Below are 23,528 nucleotides of genomic sequence, written 5' to 3'. Positions count from 1 at the left end.
TCTCTCCCATTCTTTACTGTCTATCTCTACTTTGAACTGTCAAATAAAAGGTGAAGAATGCCAAAAAATAATCTTAAAAAAAAAAAGAGTAGGCATGCTCAGTTGACTCCATGGATAAATAAAGGTTTCTTTCATACTGGCCCAGTACTGCTTGGTTATTGAGGCTTTTGTAATAATTCCACTTATAAAGAAAATTCAAGTCGCACACTTCTCTTTTCTTTCATCTGGGTTAGGGTCAGGAATAGTAAACACAAAACTAAAAGAAAAGAGTGTGCGACTTGAATTTTCTTTATCAACAGCACACACTCAGCCATGACTGGATCAACACCTGTCAGATGTTAGGCCGCTGTCTACAGTCCAGCTTTTCAAAGACTGAGAGGCCATGCAATATGTATGAGGGTGTGTGTGTGTGTGTGTGTGTGTGTGTGAGTGTGTGTGAGTGTGTCCTCCTTATGCCAGGTGGTGGTTTGGTGGGCGCCGTGAGGCCCCATCATTTCCGACAACGAGGCGGGGGCCGGCTTCCTCTCCGATTACGACTTCCCCACCTCACCTCCCATCCCATCCCATCCCTCGCTCCGACAGAGGGGCAGGTGGCCCTCCCTCCACCAGGAAGGGAAGAGGAGGAAGAGGGGAAGGAGGAGGGAGGAAGGAGGGAGGAGGGAGGAGGAAGAGAGGCGAGCGCTGCAGCTGTGGAGATGAATATTAAAGGGAATTCCTGATACAGTGGAGGCCATGAATATTGAGCAGGCCTGGACCTGGATGCTGGCTGAATGGATGAAAGGCTGGCAGGAGGAACAAATGAAGAGTTTCGCTCCAAAACGAGATATCACACATCTGAAAAAACTGATGCCTGCTCTTATGAAATGTTTGCTGGCTTGAAAGTAAAAAAACGTTCTGAGTTATTACACTCATAACAAAAAGGGAACCCTTTTGGATACATCAGTAAACCCTGTTTTCTATCCTTAAACGGCTCTATAGAGAACCTTTACGGTGCTATAAAGAACCATTTTGGAAAGGTTCTCTACAGCACCATGATTGAATGGTTCTACCTTTATGGTGCTGTATGAATCCTTTAAAGAGCAACTTACCACCAAACCCAAATCTATCTATCTATCTTTGGTTCCAGGTGATGTCACCACCTGTTGTACTCTGTAGAATGTGACATCACCTGGCACAAAAGATCAGCCAATAGCAGCCATTTCAGTAGCATGCTTTTTACCATCAGATGTCAGGCTTTACACAGATTTGGGTTTAGTGTTTACTCTTTAAGATCTGCGAAACGATCAAATGTTCCAAATCAGCCGTATTAAAACACCATCTTAAGAAAAAGTATTTTCATATCACCTCCTGCCCCCTCTCCTCCACCTCCTGCCCCCTCTCCTCCACCTCCTACCTCCTCTCCTCCACCTCCTACCCCTCTCCTCCACCTCCTGCCTCCTCTCCTCCACCTCCTACCTCCTCTCCTCCACCTCCTGCCCCTCTCCTCCACCTCCTACCCCTCTCCTCCACCTCCTACCTCCTCTCCTCCACCTCCTGCCCCTCTCCTCCACCTCCACCTCCTGCCCCTCTCCTCCACCTCCTGCCTCCTCTCCTCCACCTCCTACCTCCTCTCCTCCACCTCCTACCTCCACCTCCTACCTCCTCTCCTCCACCTCCTACCTCCTCTCCTCCACCTCCTGCCCCTCTCCTCCACCTCCACCTCCTGCCCCCTCTCCTCCACCTCCTACCTCCTCTCCTCCACCTCCACCTCCTACCCCTCTCCTCCACCTCCTGCCCCTCTCCTCCTCCTGCCCCCTCTCCTTCCTGCCTCCCCACCCTCCTTCCTCTCCCTTCCCCGTCCGCCTCCTCCTCCTCCTCCCATCACCTTTCTTCCCTTCCTCCACCTCTTCCTCCTCCCTCCAGTACATCCCTGGGTGGGGAACAGGGGCAACATGGCGGCTCGGCCGCAGTCTGGAGGTGAACGTATGAATTTCAAAGGCCAATTTAAGAGGCACTAACGAGGGAGTCTCTGTAACGAGGAAGCTCTCCACGCTGAGAGAGTGTTACACAACGGTGTGTATTAACTCCCAGCGGCAGTAAAGGGCAGGCTAACCTGCAGAGCGGTTAGCTAGCGCAGCCTGTTAAATGCTACCTGGCCAGCCGTCTGCTGGCCCAGAGGAGGGAGAGATGAAACACTGCAGGTAAAAACTGTTTATGCAGCGCTGACTGGAACTGGATGTCTACTGAGGTTTAGTCTCCATCTTTGTCCCTCAGCCTCACTGTGGTGTTTCTGCACTTCCCACAGATCACCTGTCAATCAAACAGTGTGGGCGGAGCTTGGGTTTTCTGTTGATGCAGTTTGAGTTTCTCTTTTCTTTGTCTGTTCAGCCATGGTGGCTATCACTGCTCATGCTAACTACCCAGTTCTTGAGTAAAAACGCATCACTTCCTGTGCGGCAGAGGAACAGACAGTGGAAAAGACTCATGAACTGGAGATAGGCTGAATCACTGTTGAGTTAGAGCCAATAAAGAGGAGCGGAACGGACATTTATTTATATGAAAATGTCGCAGATTATTACTGGAAGCCGACTGAAGACCAAAACTACAACTATGCATGGGAAAACATTTTAATAATGTGATACTTGTTAATTAATAATGTGATGCTTGAACTAATGCAGTAGCACTGAATATACTGTGGCTTTCCAAAGATTATGTGTCAGCATAAACACAAACCAGGTACCGTCAACACAGTCTGCAAAACGCAAAAAGATGAACCTTGAAAAGCTCGACTGAACCCAACCGCAAATGGAAATCAAATTTGAATATAAACTAAAACTAAAAACAAATGCAAATCATAAATCTATAGCAACCCTGAGCTGCAGAAAGCCTTTGCAGAGAGGCAGGATTTCAGACCGGTGTATTATCATTATGGAAATGACGGCACAGTTCACATTATGGACTTCATTCTCCAATAGAATAGCTGTGAAAGGAAGGAGCAGCTTCTTTTATCCCAGATTCTTTCATTCCAAAGAGAAGTCACATCACACAAATATTTGATCTGCTCATTAGATGGAAGACGAAAAAGGTCATTTCGCCTCTCCTGCTGCGCACACACACACGCACACACACACACACGCACACACACACATATGCCCATCATATTTTCCTGTGTTTTGTAGATGGAATTCTTTTGGTGGTTTGCTGGTTTACCCACAAAGTTTCAAGCCAGTTTGAAGCGAGTGTTGGTCTGGGATTTGAACCAGCAGCCCACACCTCTGTCCTGCAGGCTTCCACTGCTCCCTACTACAGGTGGAAATAAAAGGAAACAGTTGGTGGCTCTGGAAAGCTCCACTGCTCATCAGGCGAACATGTAAATAAACTCAAATGAAACATGAGAAGGTTATATTTCCAATGATAACAAATACTTAATTGCTTTTAATATCTGACTCTCTCTCTTCTTCCTGCCCCATGTTTCTGTCTGTTCTGTCTTTCATGTTTTGCTTCATTGACTTATCCCTTGTTTTTTATATAGTTTTACATAGTAGCTTTTATTATATTTTTTTACTTGCTGTGTATTTGTACACGTCATGTAAAGTGTCTTTGAGTATCTTGAAAAGTGCTATACAAATAAAATGTATTATTATTATTATTAACATGTTTACTGAATAGTGTAAATAGCTACATGACTTCAAATCAAAAGATATGTAATGCCGGTTTTTACATGAAGATATACTTTTCCTCCTCAACCTTACCGGTACTGTTAAAATTTAATAGCAAATCTAAAAAACATTTTAGACAGAATCAGGACAAATTCAGACTCCAGACTCAGTCAGACTCCCATCAGACTGATGGTTAGTAGCGCAACAGCTGAAAGGTTATGAATGAAAAAACATCCCATAACCATGTTCATGTTCCTCAGATTCAACAAAATGGCTAACTGCTGATGGTTGCTACATTACTCACACACACACACACACACACACACACACACACACACACACACACACACACACACACACACGCACTGTTGACAAAAGCAACCGCACAGAAATTCATTTCTACTATTTTCACCTTTATTGGATTGGCAGCAACAGCAAAACCATAGCCTTTGACAAAATTTCAGAAATAAAAAAATAGATACTGTGTAGTTTAACTGACTCTGTCTCCTAGTCAAAAACATCAGCAGCCTAGTTGATTTAACACAAATGGATGTGCCATCCCTCCAAGAATTTGTCAGATTTTTTTTTGCCTGTACAGCAGGTTAAAAACAGATACACACACTTTACATACAGTGTACTCATATATATTGAGTAATAGTTTGAACATAACTAAATAAATAAATAGACTTTATCCTGTAAATAATCAAACTCTTTATCTTAGATGCAACACCCTACCCAATGCACTTGAAAGTATGACGATTTTTTGGACAAAATGACAGTGTTGTTTTTTTTTTTTACCACTTCAGTTTGGTCATTATAATACATACACAAGTAAAAAAATGATTTCTTTAAATATTCATTCAGTGGCCCCTGGTTTTTAAAAAGCCTGGGCCAAGCCACGCCACTCACAGGACGTCCTGCAACAAAGGAACCGTACAAAAGGAATTTGTGCAACTGCTGACCAAATACTCTACTCTCCATTAGAATGGCAATATTCCAGCTATATATCATAATGGAATAACTGAGCTATTATATGTTAGGCTATTACAGCGTGTTTTCAGTATTGTATAAAATCAGACAAACACTCCATATTGAATTACAAACTGTAGGTAACAGCGGTGTTACAGGTTGGTTTTAAGATCCTGCCGGGTGTCCAGCTAGTTCTGGAAACACTCAAAGCAAGACTTGAGAATACTGCCGCGTTCACATCATGTCGGAGTCAGCGTATATATGAGCTACGGACCGGGAAAACAACGCTCACGTCAGCTTCCTCTGCGTAATTACAAGTGGGACATGTGGATATTCTTTATAAGCTCCCACTCCTCCCACTTGGCATCACGAGTGTCGGCAGTCCAAAGTAATAAAAAAAAATACAGAAATAATAAATTATATTCACATTAATATGATCGACTCTACTTAAGAAAAGCGAGCAATACCTGCTGCGGTTCTTTTATGGTTGATTTTTAAATTAATGAATTCCGATATGACGTGAACGTGGCACTCGATACAGCACAACATCTAGCTTAAATGGATGTAAGCTACCTTTTGAATTTGAATAAATGTGGATCAGAAGTTTGCTTTCTCCGCTCTTCTCTCCTGCCATCATTGTTGTACTGTTGTTGTGTGCAGCCTAGCTGTTTGTTGTTTGTCAGGACATTGTGAAGCTATTAAAACACACATTCACATCTTCTGAATTTCATCTACCGCCCCACTGAACTCTGCTCCAGAGGAACGCCAAAACACTAGATATTAAAATATCAAATAAATATCAAAAGTCTCATATTTGACACTGCTATACTGTGGTTCTCTACTGTGTCTGATTCCTCATGTACTCCAGGTCATACGGTCATGGCTATGGACTTGGACAAATCCTCCCTGTGCCTGCTCTTATCTTACAGACATCTTGCAGCCATGTGAGAGGAGAACATGTACACACTTGGAGGCAGAAGTCAGATCGCCTGATGTCTGACACGCATGACTTGACCAGCGCTTGCTGCGAGTGGAAACCCTTCTGAACTCATCATAAGCTCACAGGAAACTGATTCCACTGACAACGCACCTTCAAATGCCGATTTGAGATATCTGGATGAGCGAGGAGGGGCTCATGGTCACAAGGTAAGGTCATTTACGACGCCATGCAGCCGGACAATGTTGAAAAAGTGCAGCGTGTCCATGTAACCGTTTAAGGAAAAAAAAGTACTTCCCGTCATCTTTTTTTTTTTTTTTTTTTCACCTTTCCTAGAAAATATACATCTTTAGGCACATATACAGAACAATCTGTAATGCATTAAAATGAGGAATGACTTACACGAGATACTGTTAAGCAGCATAGAGTCGAACAACAGTCACAATATCAAGGGGCCGGGTTTGCTGTGTCGCTTGGTTTCTAGCATGGCCGAAAACACACTACAGGCAAGGTCTAAACCACAGATGACCAACACCACTACATGAGTAGAGAGGGATATCAGGAGAAGCCATCGGCTATCGTACGTGGCTGTGGAGGAGGAATTCTGCTTTGACATCGTCTAGAAAAATCCAATGGTCAAGGGAATGTACAAGGTAAATCACTGGAATGACTACACTACTGTGCTGTGACGAAGGTCGAGAATCAGAACCGAAGGCAGTCTGTAGGGTGCGTTCACGGCACGCGTCTTCTGCACTCTGAACATTAAAAACCCCAGACGGGGGAACAGTCTTTACGCTTTAACAAGCTGGGAGGACAGAGCAACGCAACATGTTTAACTCTGGTCGATTACCAAACTCCAATAAGAAGCCAGCAAACCTTTTGGGGTCACTTTCCAACATGCGTACTTTGCCCCTACCAGCGCAGTCATCTGAGGCCCGGGCAACACTACAAAGTTCATGACAGAAGGTAATACATTTTAAGCAAGACCACCAGGTAAATTGTCCAAATTTAGAGACGGTGCCTCCCAGTTAGAGTCGACCCTAAGAGCGGTGAACACTGAATATGTGTTTGTAGTCTGTGAGACATTCACTGTCTGACCAGGCTGAGCCCAACTCATCCCCGGCCTGATTCTGAGTCCTGGAGATAAGCTGCTTTCCAGTAGGGGTGCACCGATCGATCGGCCGCCGATCATAATCAGCTGAAAAATGCTTTAAATAGGTCAGCGGTGATCGGCCGGTCACCGTTTGTGCACAATCACAAACAAAAGAAACAAAGAAATAAAAAAGTTTCAACTTCTGAATCTTGAAAGCAGTCGAATACATGCCTTAAAAAGCATGAGCCAATTTGTGGCAGACAGGAGAACAGTAGTAGGAAATCTTTCAAAATATCTGATACAGATCACGCTAATGCAGTACGTAGTGTGCAATGGTAGTGTGTGTGTGTGTGTGTGTTTTGAACTTCACAGTCTATGATCACAGGTTTGAACCAGCTTAATATATTGGGCAGAAGGCAGAGTCCATGCTGCCGCAGTGAAAAACTTTTGGTGGCAACAGGTGAGCCACCACAACAACGACATTACCACCACTGCTGGAGAAAATGTGAAATTAAAATTAGCATTGTAATTTAGTTTTTCTATCATCTAAAACTAAGAGTGTAGTCCAAATGTTTTAGAAGTAATTGATTTTATTATGATATTAAAAAAAAAAAAAGTTTTAGCACTACAGCCTCAACTTGGACCCAAACAGCGACAGATATGGGAGAAAACTACAATTATCCCCCCAAGCACCACAGCTGCATAACATTACAGAGGAAACACAGCAAACACCATGTCTGGATTAAACCTATCACTTATTTACACTTGGATAGGCCAGCTATGTTGTGCAGCCATAAGAACAATCTATTAAACACAGTGTGAGATTGGAATTTTACTATTTATGCTCGCTGTGCACTTTTCCATGCGCTGTTGTTAGTAGACAGTCTGGGTAAATTGCATCATTTCAATTGGTGATCGGATCGGTGATCGGCCAATCACACTGTTTAAAAAAAAATAAAAAATCAGGAATGGGAATCAGTCCCAGAAAACCGGATCAGTGCATCCCTACTCTCCAGCATCTCTCTCTCGTCCGTCCGCCCCGCTCATCTTTACTGTCTCAACACAAAATAATGCCTCCGGATAAACAGACTGCTCACTTTCTATTAGAAAAAACAGTCAAGGCCATACACCATCTGTTATTTAACAGCGGCGTAATGGGTGTCATCATTGTCATTGTGTGTGTTTATATAGTTCGCAAGTCTAATGAAACCCATTTACACCCTTTACCCGGGAGAGTGTGTACGAATAAGGACTGCAGGCTGATCTTATCTGTGCTAATGGCAGTCATGGAAAGTATGCAGACCTCCAGCGGCAGGTGAAATCCAATTCACAACAACTCAACAGGCATTAAATCATGAGGTCAAATTTGATGTCTGAGGAAATGTTTGTGAATCTTTTGGAATTTACAACTTCGTCTTCCCGCTAGCTCCGACCTGGCTGATGACATACAGTGAAATGTAAACGCTTAAGCCTGAGAAAGCCACGGTGAGACTACTGTCTATGTGATCCACAGCTAAAACCCACACCACAGATGAAAAGCCACCGCAGAGTGCCCGTCTCCCATAAAATCTTTTTGTTTAGACACTATACCTCCTTGAAAAGCTCGTAATGCAATAAATCATGGTTTAACATGACCGAGGCAACGTCGCTGGTGTCAGCTCACAGAGACTATCACAACAGGAATTTTTTTCTGTTTGGTTTAGCTCTGCCAAATTAATTCAAAGTTCACCAGCTCGTAAGCTTGTTAAGATTCAAGCTTCCAATTTGTAGATTCCAGAAACATCCTCTTTCTGTGAAACTCCTCCCTTCAGATGGAGCACGAGTTTGCCCTCTTCCTGGGTTTAGGCTCCCCGAAGTCCCTGTCGTCGGCAGCGCAGTGGCTGAAGGAGCAAATCGTCTGCGAGAGCCTGCGCATGCCCAGGCGGAACACGCTATTGGACAGGCTGTAGATGACGCAGTTGCAAAAGCTGTTGCTAATGGCCAGCCAGGTGGTGACGAAGGAGAGGGCGGGGCTATCCAGCACGTGGGAGCTCTCCAGCAGGAAGTAGATGATGTAGGGCAGCCACAGCATGTAGAAAACGCTAGTGATGCGGAAGAGCACCATGGCGTAGCGCCGGTCGGGTCCGTGCCCGCCTTGATGCCCGCCGCCGCCGCCGCCCTCGCCGGCTTCCATCTCCTGGCTGGGGAAACGCGCCCGCCGCTCGCTGATCTCCCTGTTGTGCTGCTGGCAGATGCGGAAGATATGATAATAGGTAAAACAGACCACAAGCGCAGCGGGTGCGTAGAGCAAGCACACCACAAAGCCTGTGAAGAGGGCGGAGGTGGGCCAGGAGTGGGCGCACCACTCAAAGATGTCCCCATGGTAGCCCGGCTTGCCCCACCCAAAGAAGGAGGGCAAGAAGACCAGGCTAGAGTAGACCCAGATGAGGGTGATGCAGCCACGCAGCCGGCACGGCGTCACCAGCTGGTTGTAGGACAGCGGTTTGGTTATGGCCAGGTAGCGGTCCACACTGATGCAGGCCAAGCAGGCCATCGAGACGCTCTTGAGAACAGAGATGACGTAGCTGAAGACCTGGCAGGTGACGGGCTCCTGGACGCCTGCCGGGTAGTGCAGCAGAGACAGGGTGGGCACCAGGCAGCTGAGGCCCACCAGCAGGTCGGCGTAGGCCATGGTCTGGATGAAGTAGCTGGTGGTGTAGTGGTGCAGCAGAGGGGCGCAGTGGAACACGAAGATGACCGTCAGATTCCCTGCGATAATGAGCACCGTCAGAAGTACGATGACGGCCGTCTCCAGGACGCAGGCCTCCAGGCCCTCGTTCTGGCCCCAGCCCAGGGGACAGGAGTGGTTGGAGGCCCTGCCGGGGACGAGGTCTCCCAGGCTGCTGTTGGCAGTGGGCACCGGGTCCGTCGTCAGTTCGGACTGGTTCATTGTTCTGGGCGCAGTCCAGGTGGGTCAGGTTTGTGGCGTGCCACCCACAAGGCAGATGGCCTGTAACTGGAGACCTGCCCGCCCTGCCCCCCTTCACCGGGCGTCTGCAGCCTCCCTCAGTAAACGGAGCTCAATACTCTCTCTAGCACACTCACTCTCTCTTTCACCTCGCTCTCACATAGCTGGGTCTCAATCAAATGAACACTGACTGGAGGAAAATCAATACAGCCTCTGGGAAGGCAGGACGACCCGCTCAGCTCTCCTTTTCCAATCAGTCATGCTTAGCGGAGGAAGTGGGTGGGTAGCAGTCAGGAGTAGGGAGGAAAAAAAAAAGCCGTATTCCTTCAGCAAACAAAAAGTGCTAGCATTAGTGCTGTGGCCAGCATCTATCCCAGAGGCAAGCCTCCCTGCTGCTCTGCCTGCCAGTCTGTGGCCTCATCTCCTGATTCTAATGAGGGTTGCCACCGGGAGGCTGAGGGCACAAGCTGTCCTCACAAGGGCAGAGAGCGTAGAAGACGCAAGGCAGGAAATCATTCAAGGAGGGGGAAGCACGAGGCAAAGCACGCCGCTCTCCCCTCTTAACAGATCCTTACCGGAGATTAAATAAGTAAGGAGCATGTGGCTTCTGTTTCACACCTATAGATCAGAGCAAATGTATAGAGAGCAGTTACCTTCTACTGGTCATTTCAACATTCAAAAATTGATTTTCAGGCTGCTGTTGCTCAGGGAAAATAGTCTCTCTTGGTAAAAACCAAAGTCAGGAGAGGAAAATTACATCCATATCAGCCTTTGCATTTGAATCAACCGTCCGATACAGAGTCCAAAGTTCCATAGTGCCATGGGTGCTTCTATGTTTTCTGTCTAACAGTAGGCTTCCCTTATTTTGGTGGTCCTCCGGTCAGTGTCTGGAGCCCATGTATGCCCAGCTATTGTCTGAATCAAAACACAGACACAGGCTAGAACAACATGGGGATCTCCGCGGGAGATAATGTCACAGCTCTCTCAGCACACACAGTGCTGGGGGGAAAATGTGTTTACAAGGCATCCCTAGACAGAGAGGTGCAAAGAGAGGCAAAAACCAGGAGCGTCAAAAAAATCAGATGTGGTCTGCTATGGAAGCGGCTAAGTTTGAACGCGTAGACTTGCCACCAAGTGTTTCCGGACCGCGAGATGCAAAAGACAAATAAATGTAAAAGTTATCCAGTGGCTGGTGAAAGTGGTGAATGTCAGTCTCCCATGCAGGCAGGTGAAAGGACTCTCCAGGAGCAGTGAGAGGCCAGCTGAATAACTCAGCGCTCCTCTCACATCGACTCCTCAGCAATCCTGTGGCAGGCGCCGGCAGGGAGGGGTGTGGGGATCAAACGGCATTCCACTTGTTTATCCCATAAACTTGTTGTTGGTTGCGTTTTAGCCGTGACATTCTGAAACGTCGGCGGGGAGGGAGGGAGCGCCCTTTGTGTCGTCCTCACCTCTGGAGTGCTTGTTGCGACTATTGATTTTATTACTTCTACACGCCTCAGTCCTTTTCAAATATGCTTTTTGTTGAGTCGCGGGGGTATGTGGTCCTACGTTCTCGCCTTTAACTCCTTGATCTCTCTCTCTCTCTTTCAATACGTCTGTCGCCCGGAACAAAACACTGGCAGGCGCAACAAAAGGGGAATCCACTCCAGCAAGGATAAAGAAAAGACCAAGTCCCGGTCGGAGTCCCGGTTTTCAGCGCTGTCCTCTGCGAACGTCCCCTTTTAGTTCGTTAAACCAGACGACCCGCGTTCCCACTAAATAAATCCTCAGATCCCGGCGTACGGCGAGAGATGAATGCGATGTATCTGTCAAAAGCGGCGAGGCAAAAGGAAGAAGAAAAAAAAAAGATGACTGTGCCGATGGAAATGAAGAGTCAAATCTGCAGCGAGGGAAGCGAGGGGACGAAGAGTCCCTCAGCCCTGGTGCAGTGAGAAGGAGAGATGCTGTGACTGGCTTACACTTCCCTCCCTCCCTCTCCACACACTCCCTCTAGCTCGCACACTCACTCTCTCTCTCTCCACACACACACACACACACAGACAGACAGACCCTCCCTCCCTCCTCGCTCTCTCTCCCTCAGCCTCTCGCTCGCCCCCCTCCCCTCCTGGCTGCACCTGAGGCTCTCTGCCACATTATTCTGTCTCTCACACTCGCTTTCTCCCAGAGCTAAATTTGGACACATTTCCTATTTACATATTACTTATCTCTCACAGTCCATTTTCTATTAACTAAAGCCCCCTCCTCTCCCTCTCTCCTCCTCTTCTTTCCTTCCCTCTCTCCCTCCCACTTCTTCCTCTCAATCTCTCCTCCCTATACACCCCCCCCACCCCCCCACCCCCACCCCCACCAGCCCCCACCAGCCCCCACCAGCCCCCAGTATGTTTCACAAACCAATAGCCTAGCCCAGTTATGCCTGCCCCTTAGTTACAGTTGCCAGGCATTTCGGCTAGTTGGGAGCGTCCTCTGGCCAGCAGATGACAAAGAGGAACAAGTGAGAGCAAATTGACTGAGCAGAAGGGCGGATGTGGAGGAACTGTGGAGCATCGTAGCCAGGCAGAGCAGAAACACTTGCCAAAAAGAAAAATTGAGCTTAACTCAGGTCATGTCCACGCTATTCTGCTGTTTCAAACTGCCTGTGCCTTTTTTTTTTTTTACACTAAAGCCAATGGAGAGTGGCTGCAAGACGGATGGAAAGCGGCCACTTTGGTAAACGACGCTGCACCTCGTTCATTTTAGGAAGAGCAGAACTCAAGTTTTTAAAAGTTTAGAAGAGCAAACACGACGGCGACCAAAGCCATCACAAGAGGAGAGGAGGCAGGGTTTCAATCACAAAGGGCTGCAACAGATAAGAACGTCCCATTCCCTCTAACCGAGACACTGCAGATTCATCTTATTTGGCCCAAACTGAATTCTGGAATCGGGTTTGGTTTGGTCACCGGTGGGAAATCTTCTCCAGATAAGAAATGACGAATTAAACCATAAGAGCCAAATCCAAAAGCGTCTCCTAAGCAGCAGCGACTGAGCGCTCCGTCCAGAGAAAACTGGACTCACCAACAATGGCTGAAGCTCTTCCCCACCTCCACCTCCACCACACATTCAGATGAAGATAGTATACTGACATCGGGTTACAGCATTTCTGAATTTTGAAGTCCTCAAAATTCAAACACCATGCTGTTTGAGGAAGCCAACATGCAAGACGTAGACGAAGACGTATAATATCTGCCGTGCAACAGTGTGGGTTCAAATGCTGCTCATGATCTTGGTCATATGTCATGCAATCTCATTTGTCTAGGGGCAGCAAGCTGGTCTAATGATTAGAGAGACTGTCCTGTAGGCAAAAGGTCACAGATTTGATCCCCTCAACAACCAATGTGTGTCCATCAAGATCCATCTGTCCTTCAGCAAGACACTGAACCCTCTTCCTGCTCACTCACTGTACATCACTCTAGAGTATACTTATACACTTTCAGCTGCATTTCATTTTCATTTCTAACACTGATACCAGATTTGAGTTAATAAACAGTTAACCTCCAACATCAGCTACTGCTAGAATCCATAGCAACCAGCGGCGTTCAGCCTTTTTCTGACTCACTAATTGAAAGCAAGCAAAAAAAAACTTCTTGAGAAGTGCGACGCACAACACAAATAGTACTACATGAGTTACATCACCATAATATACTGTATGTGTTAAGATTCTGTTGAAATGTACAACACAGAAAGCAGAAAATGAACACAGTACAATACTTGGGTTATATTGCCATGATACAGGTGTTAGAAGTTGGACCTTTAGGTTATCAAGATAAAAGCAGTGCAGCAGTGATGTAACTTCAGACACCCTGGGAAGCCAATACACCTGATTCATTATCCATGAACTAGTATGGATGTATGTGAGCTCAAAAGAAGAAAACATTCTACTAAAGTGAAGTGAAACATTCCTTTAAGGTATAATACCATGGGCTTTAGTCTGTAACCTGAGAACTGGAGAGCAAGTAAAAGCCTATAGCTACCATGCAGCTGAAAGAGAAAAAGAGAGAGAGAGAGAGAGAGAAAGAAAAGCGAGGGAAAGGTCTTCGAATTGTCATGGAGACCAGATATTTTTCAGCACGCATGTTGGTTAATTTGGTCATTCAGAGAAAGAGAGAGAGACAGACAGAGATAGAGGGATCAGAGAGAGAGACGGCCAAACTAGACACAGAAAAGAGAAAAAGATGTGGTAGATATAGATCTGCCATCTCTATGGAAGGATCCGGCCAATGGCGATCTTTTAGCCCTCTGTTCTTTACCTTTGGAGGTGGGTGCTGATGAAAAACAGGACCAGAAGGCCTGCGTTAATAATTCATTCAGCTCCAACACAAAGCCAGCGGGGCCACTTGGAAACAAAGGTGGAGGCCGATTCACCTTTCACTGCCTCCCACCTCCTCCCGCTGACTTCAGCCTCTACGGAAATGTGTTGGGACAAGCAGGGAGTTTACATCTACATTAGAGGCGATTAGCTGATAGGCTTACCCAGAGCAACTTACGACGAGTGAGGAGGCAGGGGGTTCAGTTTGGCAGGGTCTTGACCAGCTGGGAGAAACAGGGAGAGCGAACAAGAAACGCTCTCCGCCGCCTCAGCAGCAACCGCCGAGTTGACCTTGAGCAAGACGCTTAGGCGCCGGCCACACTGGTCCGTCGACATTCATTTCAATTCATTTTCACTGAGAGCTGTCCATTGTCCGGACCGGACTGATGACACGTCTGTCTCCGTTAGATCTCCAATCAAAAGTTTTGAGAGGCGTTCCTACGTTCGTTTTGGAAAAAATAGCGGCGAACACAGAGACGACGGTCCGACCAAAACAAAGATAAAACAGAGAAAGCCTGGGATAACGTTGGGATGAGTGGAGGTTTTCCAGCTCGGTTTCTGAATTGATACTGTAGAGTCTGTTTCTTCTTTTTTCTATCAAGTAGCTTATGAGCAAAGCTTCCTGTTCTTCTGCCTCGCCGCCATGTTGACGTTCCAAAACAAACCAACAGACACAAATCTATCCGCCAGTAATTCTGTAATCAGTCATCTTAATAAAATGTTCTGCTTGATGGATGGTTGCACTGGGCAGCTCCTGGTGTGAACATGTGGGACTGTGTGAGTGTGAAGCAGGGCGAGGCTGGCAAATAGCAGCGTGCTCAGTCAACTTTCCACGAACAAGTAAAGGTTAAAATAGAGATCGGGAAATAGCAGCAGAACTCAGAAAGGTTTAAATGGCACAGAATATATCTTAGACTGCGTGCAAGGTCCAACGGATACTGAATTTAGGAAGAAATGACCAGCGCTCCGAGTGTTTGGACAAATACAGACGAAGCAACAGACGAACGCATTACGTTCGCAGTACGAACATACTGTAGTGGTGTTATTAAATATTATTAGGGTGCATGATTCTTGACCTCCTCACTATTGGTTGTTTATAATGTTGGGTATCTAGTCAGGATGGGGCGATATGTTTATCTCATGATACGATTCGATACGCAATATGGGGTTCAGGATTCATTACAACCACGATACGATGTAATAAATAAAAGTTCAATGACAACAAAGTCTGATTTATTTCTGAGACACTGAGACTTTGTAGAAATGGCATTGGCTTGCTACAATTTAACAACAACAATTTAAAAATATCATTACAAAGTGCAAATAAAAGAATTTCAATGGAGAGGTTGTGAAATTGTGGAGCTAATATCACATAAAAATGGAGCTAATATCACGATTCATTTTTCTGCCCCACAACACGTATTGGTCTCATTTTTGTATTGCGATATATATTTTCCCATCACTAATATCTAGGACAACCAGCCCAAGAGGCTCGGGGTAGGAGTAGGGCGGGATGGGGCAGTTAGTGGGGCAGATTAGTGCTGCTTTACTGCCTGGAAACAAGCATCCAGCTAGCACTATCAGCAGATCGACACACTAAACCTGCTTTTTAGCACCTGCCTGCCCGCCTGCTGAGACTGAAACATGAGACTGTCTAGCAGGCAGAAGCCAGTATTTACATTTACAGTCAGCTCCCAGGTCGGAGGCACTGAGGGGAAGATTTGAGGCGCTGAAAACACAGCTGAACACTGACTGTAGTGAATGTAGCCCGTCTCACTTGCCTTGCCATCTTTATATCATGAGGACCACAATGGAAATAAGCCTTTGATTTGTATTGTGACATCATCTTCTGCTTAATGTGTTTTTGAAGCTGCACTGGGTTCGATTTTTATGTAAAAATCCAACCGTCAGCCTAAAATCACAAAGAGCGTCCCGTCCCCACTAATGGAGATGCCAAATATAATCGCCGTTTGCCCAAAATGAAATTCTGGTGTTGGGTATGTAAACCTCTCCGCCCACAGCAAGTGACGAATTTAAGAGTGAAATCCAAAATAATAATAATGCTGCCCCTCCATCCCTGAAGAGCTTTGTCCAACTCTGCTCTGAGCACATGAGCAGAGCTGCAAGCTCACCCTCGAGGGGCGAGTGCAGCATCCCCAAACCGGGCACCGCCTCTCCACAATCTGCTCTCTCGTTTAAAGCTATGAAGGAATGGAATAAGCTCCACTGATATGAACATTTTTACAGATTTTCATATTTTCGCCTGTAAAGTTAAAAACTGGATTTTAAGTAACCAATGTCTGCATTAATGTGTGTGTGTGTGTGTGAGAGAGTGTGAGGGTTGGGATAGGTTACTTTGTTCAGGGTTGGGAATGTGATTATGATTGTAATGATTTTATTGTATATTTTTATTTTTTTTGTCTATTTGTATTTTGCACTGTTTTTATGTCTACCTGCCTAAGGGACTACAGATGGAAATTAGCTAGTAGCTAAATCTGGTGCGATTAGTGAGATTAATGTTTTTGTACATAGTCCCGGACAAAATAAACAAATTAAAAAAAATAAAATAAAATAAAATAAAAGTTTCTCCTAAACAGCAGTGAGTGAGTTTTCTGATGTCACCTTACAGGATTTCTGGGTTTTGAAGTTCAAATTTTGCAAACCATTTTGGGAAACAAACACAAAAATCAAATAAAAGGAAATAAAAGGGCTTCTTATCAACATTTCACTGTGAGAATGGCTGCAAAGAAACATTCTCCTACCGGTGAATACAGCAGAGAGATAATGTATGAATCGGATGCGGGGCGTAAAGGAAATAAATGTCAAATACACTGATAGGAGGCGGCTCATTATCATATTTCACATGACAATAATTTATGTTGAGCAAAAATACCTCCACTGTTCTCACCTCCAGCACAATGTCAGCCTGTATAATGTGTACATTGAGATGGCTTCAGGTGGATGGTAAAGAGAAGCTAAAGGTCAAAGACTAGCTGCCTATTGGAATCACCATCTATCATCTCCAGTTAACGTCACGCCGCACGGCGGCACGGCCCGTCCGACTGCTCAGGTTCACGTGATTATATTCATTATTCTGTAGCTGCTGTTGTCCTTCCACCATGTAGGTCAGCCTGTATGCCTTCCATACAGGCTGGAATAAGATTTCACCTTCACTTGAAGCAGCACATTTTTTTATCAAGGAAGAAATAATGCAATAATGGAAACGCATTTGTTGAATAAATGATTGGCAGTTCACAAGTGGTTTTGGATGTTCTGAAATGTTGCCTGTAAAATATTTGTCCACCACAACATCTAGAAAAAAAATAATTTTCCCCTGATTTTTTGGGGGGCATTTTTGCCTTTTCTTCTTGGACAGTTTAAAGTGGAGAGAGACAGGAAAGACGGGGAGAGAGAGGGGGATGACATGCGACAAAGGTCCCGGGCCAGGTTCGAACCCAGGACATCATGTTGTTGTGGTTAAATGTCCATTAGTTGATGCATTAGAATGGCACAAAGTGTATTTCTTTGTTGTCTCCTGCAGATGAAAGCATGAAAAATGGCCAACATTAGCTGTCGCCCAATACTAATTAATTCTCGAGAACGTATGAATGTAAAGTTTGCTTAACATTTGCTCGACAGTTAGATGGAAACATGAAATTGAGTAGAAATTCCTGTATATTTACTGTAGTAGGAGATGGATGTGGCTGTGAGTGTAGTGAGGAAGAGGAAGAGGAAGAGGAAGAGGAAGAGGAAGGAGCGGCGCTGCTGTAGCTGTGGGGTTACAGTCAGGATGAAGACTGAGAGACAGAAGTGTTGTGACCAGAAAAGAAGCTGCAGGCTGCATCTCCTTAATCTGAGCTGTCAGATCGGTGTCAGCACGGCTAGGAGGCTAACACACACACACACACACACACACACACACACACACACACACACACACACACACACACACAAACAAACACAGTGTTTGCACGATTATGGCTAAAACGCTAACCCTGATTATTTTGCTAGATATTCTGATCACTATTATTAGTCTTGATGATTTTAGGAACAAAATTCTTTTACCGCACCTTTGGCATCTTAGATCAACATTTTGACTATTTCTAGCTACAGGAGAGATTTTAAATACCGTTATGCCAATATTTAACAATTGTTAGTATGGAAACTAAAATCCCAGTATATTTTTTTGTGAATAATGTTATTAGTATTGGTAGAAATATTTAGCAAACATGCTAGATGTGAAAGAGTACATATGGCATGTTCATATTGGGGTTCTTCATTCAAATCCCAGTATATGATTAAACATGATTAATTGCACAGGTCTAGTATATAAACATGCAAATACACACACACACACACTATTAAGGCGGCGGAAGTATCTTCCCAGAGTGTTTTAAATAAACCCTGATGGTTTTCTCTGCTTCACAGTGAGTTGATATGAACCGTCAGACTGAGCCGGCTGCAGACACGACAGATCAGATTTTTGTGTTTGTTCTGTTTTTTTCCCCCCAGATATTGATTATGTTGGCGATGTGGAAGGAAGGCGGTGTGTCCTGTTAATGGAGCCCACTGTGTTCCTGCTATGGAGAAGTGAAGCGAAGGGCTGCACTATAGAGACACACATAGGGCTGGGGTGTGTGTGTGTGTGTGTGTGTGTGTGTGTGTGTGTGTGTCTGTGTCTGTGAATAGACCTACATTGTGAGGAGGAAAGATGGGAGGGGGTTGGTGGGCTGTGCTGTGGCCCTGCAGTGCAGCTGGTCCCTACAGATACTATGTAGGAGGGTGTGTGTGTGTGTGTGTGTGTGTGTGTGTGTGTGTTGGGGGGGGGGGGGGGGGGGGGGGTGATTGACAAGCCTGTCAGAGACCCTCCAGGGGATTTATCATGATGGGAGGCCTCAGACTAGCAGCTAAGCACTGGGCTGAGCCAGTGGATTTATGTATGTGTATGTGAATGTAAATAACGTATATGCATATTGTCTCTGTCGGGTGAAAACCTCACATCTCCAAAACGTCAACGTATTCAGGAACGAAGAAAAACAGCCTTGTTTTTTCCTTGATCATAATACATGTTTGACATTAAACCAGCGGGTGTTGAAAGGGTTAAATAAGTCCAAGAGGACTGAAGTGGAAAAAATGAAAATCACCAAAATCGGAGTTGCGAGGTTTTCACACAAGCTTTGGCGAGCGATGATTACTGTTTGTTTACTCTGCCAGCAGTTGGTATCACATTACCATAATATAAAAATAAACAATAGAAATAGAATGACAAAACTGCATATCAATCGACTCAAGAAAACACAGACCATTAGCTACAGGCTCTACAGTGGCCGCAACTGAAAGTCCAGTGCATGCTGGGAAACCGGCGCCAGCCAGCAGCAAGCGTCTCTCGAACCATCAGCTGGAGTCCTGTTCTGTTCTGAAAGCTAGGATGCTGGTGAAGCTGGTGAAACTGGTGAAACTGGTGAAACTGGTAAAACTGGTAAAACAGTGAAAGTGGCTGGTAAATGATTCTACTCTCCAGGGAAACAACCATCATTCAGAGTCCTGTTCTATTCGAAACAACCAGTCGGCTGGTAAGACAGTGAAAGCTGGTGAATGTAGACTTTGACCTCAGTTCCTTTTTTGTAAATATGACTTTCATGAGTTTTGGTACTGTCTGTATTGATAACTGCGTCAATTACTGACAGTATGGAGGGTCTCTTGATGTGCCCCCTGTTTCCTATGTGTGGTTTCCTCCACCATTGGACCACATATTTATATGAATATATAGAATTGCCTCTCTATTGTTTTTACTGAGGTTACTTTGGGTGGTATCTCTGTGTGTTCTATTTCTATGTCTACTACTCTACTAATTAGTACTAGCACCTGTGTTCTAGTGGTTATTGAGGCCTGTCTTGTGTTTAAGGGAGTCGACAGTGACATTTTGCTTTATACCCTGACAACATTGGTTTTTTTAAGACAATAAAGAATTCTGCATCGGAGCTATGGGAGTGCGGCTACAGTTTTTTACTTTGAATTTTGGGACTTGCCAGCTCCTGCGGCGTGTAATCATAAGTTGGTCTCCTGCCCAATTATCAAAATATGAACTAGCTAATGGCCTACGGCAGAATATTACGAGACAAAGGCGAAAGGAGAAACATAATTGTCATGGAGACAACTTCAAGCAGAGAGGAGTCCTTAAACTCTTACAGTTACCATGGCAGCCCATCTTATGTACGTTGTACTCCATGTGTGTGTGTGTGTGTGGGTTATCAGGCGTGGGCGTAGTATTATTCCAGCCCGGCTGCATGGCTGATGCTACCTTTGATTGCAGACTGGTGATAAATGCCATCGCTAAGCTGGCGCCTGGCCCGAATATGACGGCACATCAAAATGTAAAGCAGCCTGGCAGGGGGAGGGGGGGGGGATCTGCTCTGATATTTAATTACATGCTTCATAAAGAACTGAACTGGGCTCATTACAGTTCTGGGCGGGAATGTGAGCGCAGTTCAGGTAAGGAGTGAAAAATGACACCAGACGTTTTTTCTACTATTTCTCCCTGGCTCTTATTTCTGTACACAGCATTTCTCTATCACACATCACCATGCTACAGTCACAATGTTTTGTCACTGGCATTGAGCCAACACTCTTATCCAGAGTGATTTACAAGTGAAATAAATAACCTTCAACTCCTCAATCACCTGCGTTACAACCAATAGGACGAACTGAAAGGGTCGGAGCCGCAGCACCCAAACAACAGAGAGTGATGGTAAAATAGTACAATTAGTAGAATTCCTCTCACCCTCTCATTAGTACAGTTAGTTAAAGAGGGTTGTAGCAACTATTCCTGTGTTCAGAGAAAGATCATGGATGAGAGAGAAGTGCGAGGGAAAGGGAATCCACAGAACGTTCCTGGACAGTCGGAGCGGCGGCCATCTTGCTGTGACCCGTCGGACTAGCTTCTGTATGAAGCGACTCACAGCAAGTCACTGAGCTGAGAGGTTTTACAGCAAGAACCAAAGCAGCTTCTCTGTCTCCTTGCTGCCATGGATTGCTAACATGCTAATGTTGATTAGAAGAGCTAGAGAGAGAAGTCCAGTCTGTGATGAAGCTACGTTAGCCTCGTCGCTAACGTTAGCTTCCAGTTGAGTTCTGACAGTTTGCTAACAGACTCATCTGCTCAGTTCTGTGTGACAGACTTTACAGCCTTAATGTCCAGACTTGTGTTGTCACCATAGCAACCAACCCTTCAAATCTCATTATCGCCATTTGATGCTGAACTAGCCAAATTACCATGACAAACAGTCATTCAGGTTCTGTGGTAGAATCCTTCAGGACTGAGAAGAAAGGCTTGAAAAGAAAAAAAAATAAATTCCCATTCAAAAACAATCACCTTGGAGGACCTTCAGTTTCATATATGGCTCCTTACGGCTTGCCGTAGCGCTGCTCCAGGCTTCTGATTACAGCCGCCGTACCTGGGGAGAGCGCCTGACCTCGCCGACACTCCGCCGGCGCTGCGGCCAGATTGGTCTTTGGAGAGGCCGGCCTGGAAATAGCTGGCTGAGCTTTTTTAAGCCGTGGGTTCAAGCGTGGCAGCACACCTTGGGCTCGTTCGGCTCCGGGGAGACGGAAAGGTTGTTCAAATGTCACTATCAACCCCCCCGCCCCCCCTCGCCCCCCCCTAACCCCAACACAGTGCCGCGCCAGCCGAGAAAAGAGTTATTTGTGAATGTCTCTGATGCCCTGAGGCCATGGTGTGTGTGACAGAGAGTGTGTGTGTGTGTGTGTGTGTGTGTGTGAGTGTGTGCGTGATGACTGTGTAAATGAGAGCAGTACAACAGTGAACATGACACTTTGCGATCTATGATATCAAGCTAGCCCGCCACCAGCCGCACGCTGGTAAATGTTTGTGTCCAGTAAGTTAGTCGACCATCCATCATCTGAACTCCTGTTCCATTATAAACATCTAGCTGGCTGCTAAAAGTTATCTATTCTACCAGTAACCAACCATCATGTGGAGTCCTGACACCCTGAGGCGGTGTGTGTGTGTGTGTGTGTGTGTGTGTGTGTGTGTGTGTGTGCTCTTACATGATGACTGTGTAAATGAATATGATACACTCACCATGTTCACACAGCAGGCAAATCTGATTTGTTCTTCTAATCAGATCAGTAAGACTAACAGTCTACATTGTAATTTACAAGTGACCAGACTTATTTATTATTATTATACTTATTATGCTGCAGCTGTATGGAGACATTTATAGAAATGTTTTGCTCTTTTGAAGCCTAAATGACCAGACACCATTTACTGCAATTGTTTGGAAGAAAGCTTCTCCAGCAGTGAGCCTGGAGAACTGCTGGTAAGTCGTATTAAAAAAACAAATATTCATCCGTTTTTCTACTGGCATGAGGATGAGTAGCTAATGACTTAATTGAAATTTTTGGGTGAACTGTCCCTTTAAAGGCAGTATTAACAGTGCTGACGCACTTTTTAGGCCTTGAATATCGGTAATCAAACTGAAGACATTTTAAGACTTTTCCTGGACCTGCAGAACAGAACGGTCTTATCGCTGTATAGTTGGAAATGCCTCGATTTACATAAATCTCCACATCAAGATAAGATATGATAAGATAGCTCTTTATTGATCCCCTTAGCCACAGTAGCAATTGCCAAAACAGTGCAGGAAGTAATAAAAGAAAAGCGGTAATAACATAAAATAAAGGTAATGTACATAATATTTTTAAAACTATAGAGACAGAGACAAATAAATGCAAATAATAAATGCAGATTCAGATAAGTCCAAGAATCAAGAATCACAATCAGACTCAGTTTAATCACCAGGTAAAATAAGGAATCAGGAATCTGTCAGTTTGGGACCCCTAACCACGCAGGGTTTAGGACCCCTCTGCCTCGGTTATTATTGAGAACGTCGGTCCAGAACCTGTGGCGATACACGGCGCTGATTTACGACACTGATAACCCCCCGTACGGGGCGGCAGTCCAATTACTTAGGATTCAATCAGCATTAACATCATCACCGACCGCAGACAACAGACATTAATAAGCTCCACATCGCCCTCGCCGTCGCTGTCGTTTGCCTCTCCTCCCTCTTTCCCTCTTTCCCTCATTCCCATTCATTTGCTGCAGCTATTAATAGCGCGGCCACCCGCCTATCAATACCATCATTACTCCAGTAAGACGGAGGATGTGGGCGTGGCACAGTCACCAGAATGAGGATGAATGAGCAGAGCTGCAGAAACCTGGTCTTATGTAAGGAGAGAGAGAGAGAGAGAGAGAGAGAGAGAGAGAGAGAGACAAAGCCAGGTTCGTAAGAGAGTAAAAGAGATAGTGTGAGATGGAGGGAAAGACGAAGAGATAGTGTGGGGGAGAAAGATAGAGAGGAAGAGAGAGAGAAAGAGGTGGGAGACAGTGTGGGAGAGAGAGAAAATAGAGCGAGACAGTAAAATAAAAAAGAGAGATAGTGAGAGGCACTGAGATAGACAGATTATAAGAAAGATTGGCACAGGAAGAGAGATAAAGATAGTGAGGGAAACAGGGAGAAAGGCAGTGAATGAGAGGTAGAGAGAGAGAGAGAGAGATAGAAACACTTGGTAGAAAG

The 23,528-nt window shown here is 45.3% G+C and overlaps 2 protein-coding genes across 2 annotated transcripts in view; both read right to left on the bottom strand.

Annotated features, from left to right (window-relative positions):
- Window positions 1–23,528, bottom strand: part of rabgap1l (RAB GTPase activating protein 1-like) — a 167,370-nt gene that overhangs the window by 98,022 nt on the left and 45,820 nt on the right. The gene's annotated exons all lie outside the window — the stretch shown is intronic.
- Window positions 8,445–9,566, bottom strand: gpr52 (G protein-coupled receptor 52). The gene has a single exon (XM_071899592.1). The coding sequence runs from the start codon at window positions 9,564–9,566 to the stop codon at window positions 8,445–8,447; it is 1,122 nt and encodes a 373-aa protein (XP_071755693.1).

The sequence above is a fragment of the Centroberyx gerrardi genome, chromosome 9 (assembly GCF_048128805.1).
Source record: "Centroberyx gerrardi isolate f3 chromosome 9, fCenGer3.hap1.cur.20231027, whole genome shotgun sequence".
NCBI classification, from domain to species: Eukaryota; Metazoa; Chordata; class Actinopteri; order Beryciformes; family Berycidae; genus Centroberyx; species Centroberyx gerrardi.
Note: the sequence above shows the minus strand (reverse complement) of the source record. Positions and strands in the feature narration are given on the sequence as shown.

Excerpts from the sequence above, each read along its gene's own strand:
- gpr52 (XM_071899592.1), bottom strand. The coding sequence starts at position 9,566 with ATGAACCAGTCCGAACTGACGACGGACCCGGTGCCCACTGCCAACAGC.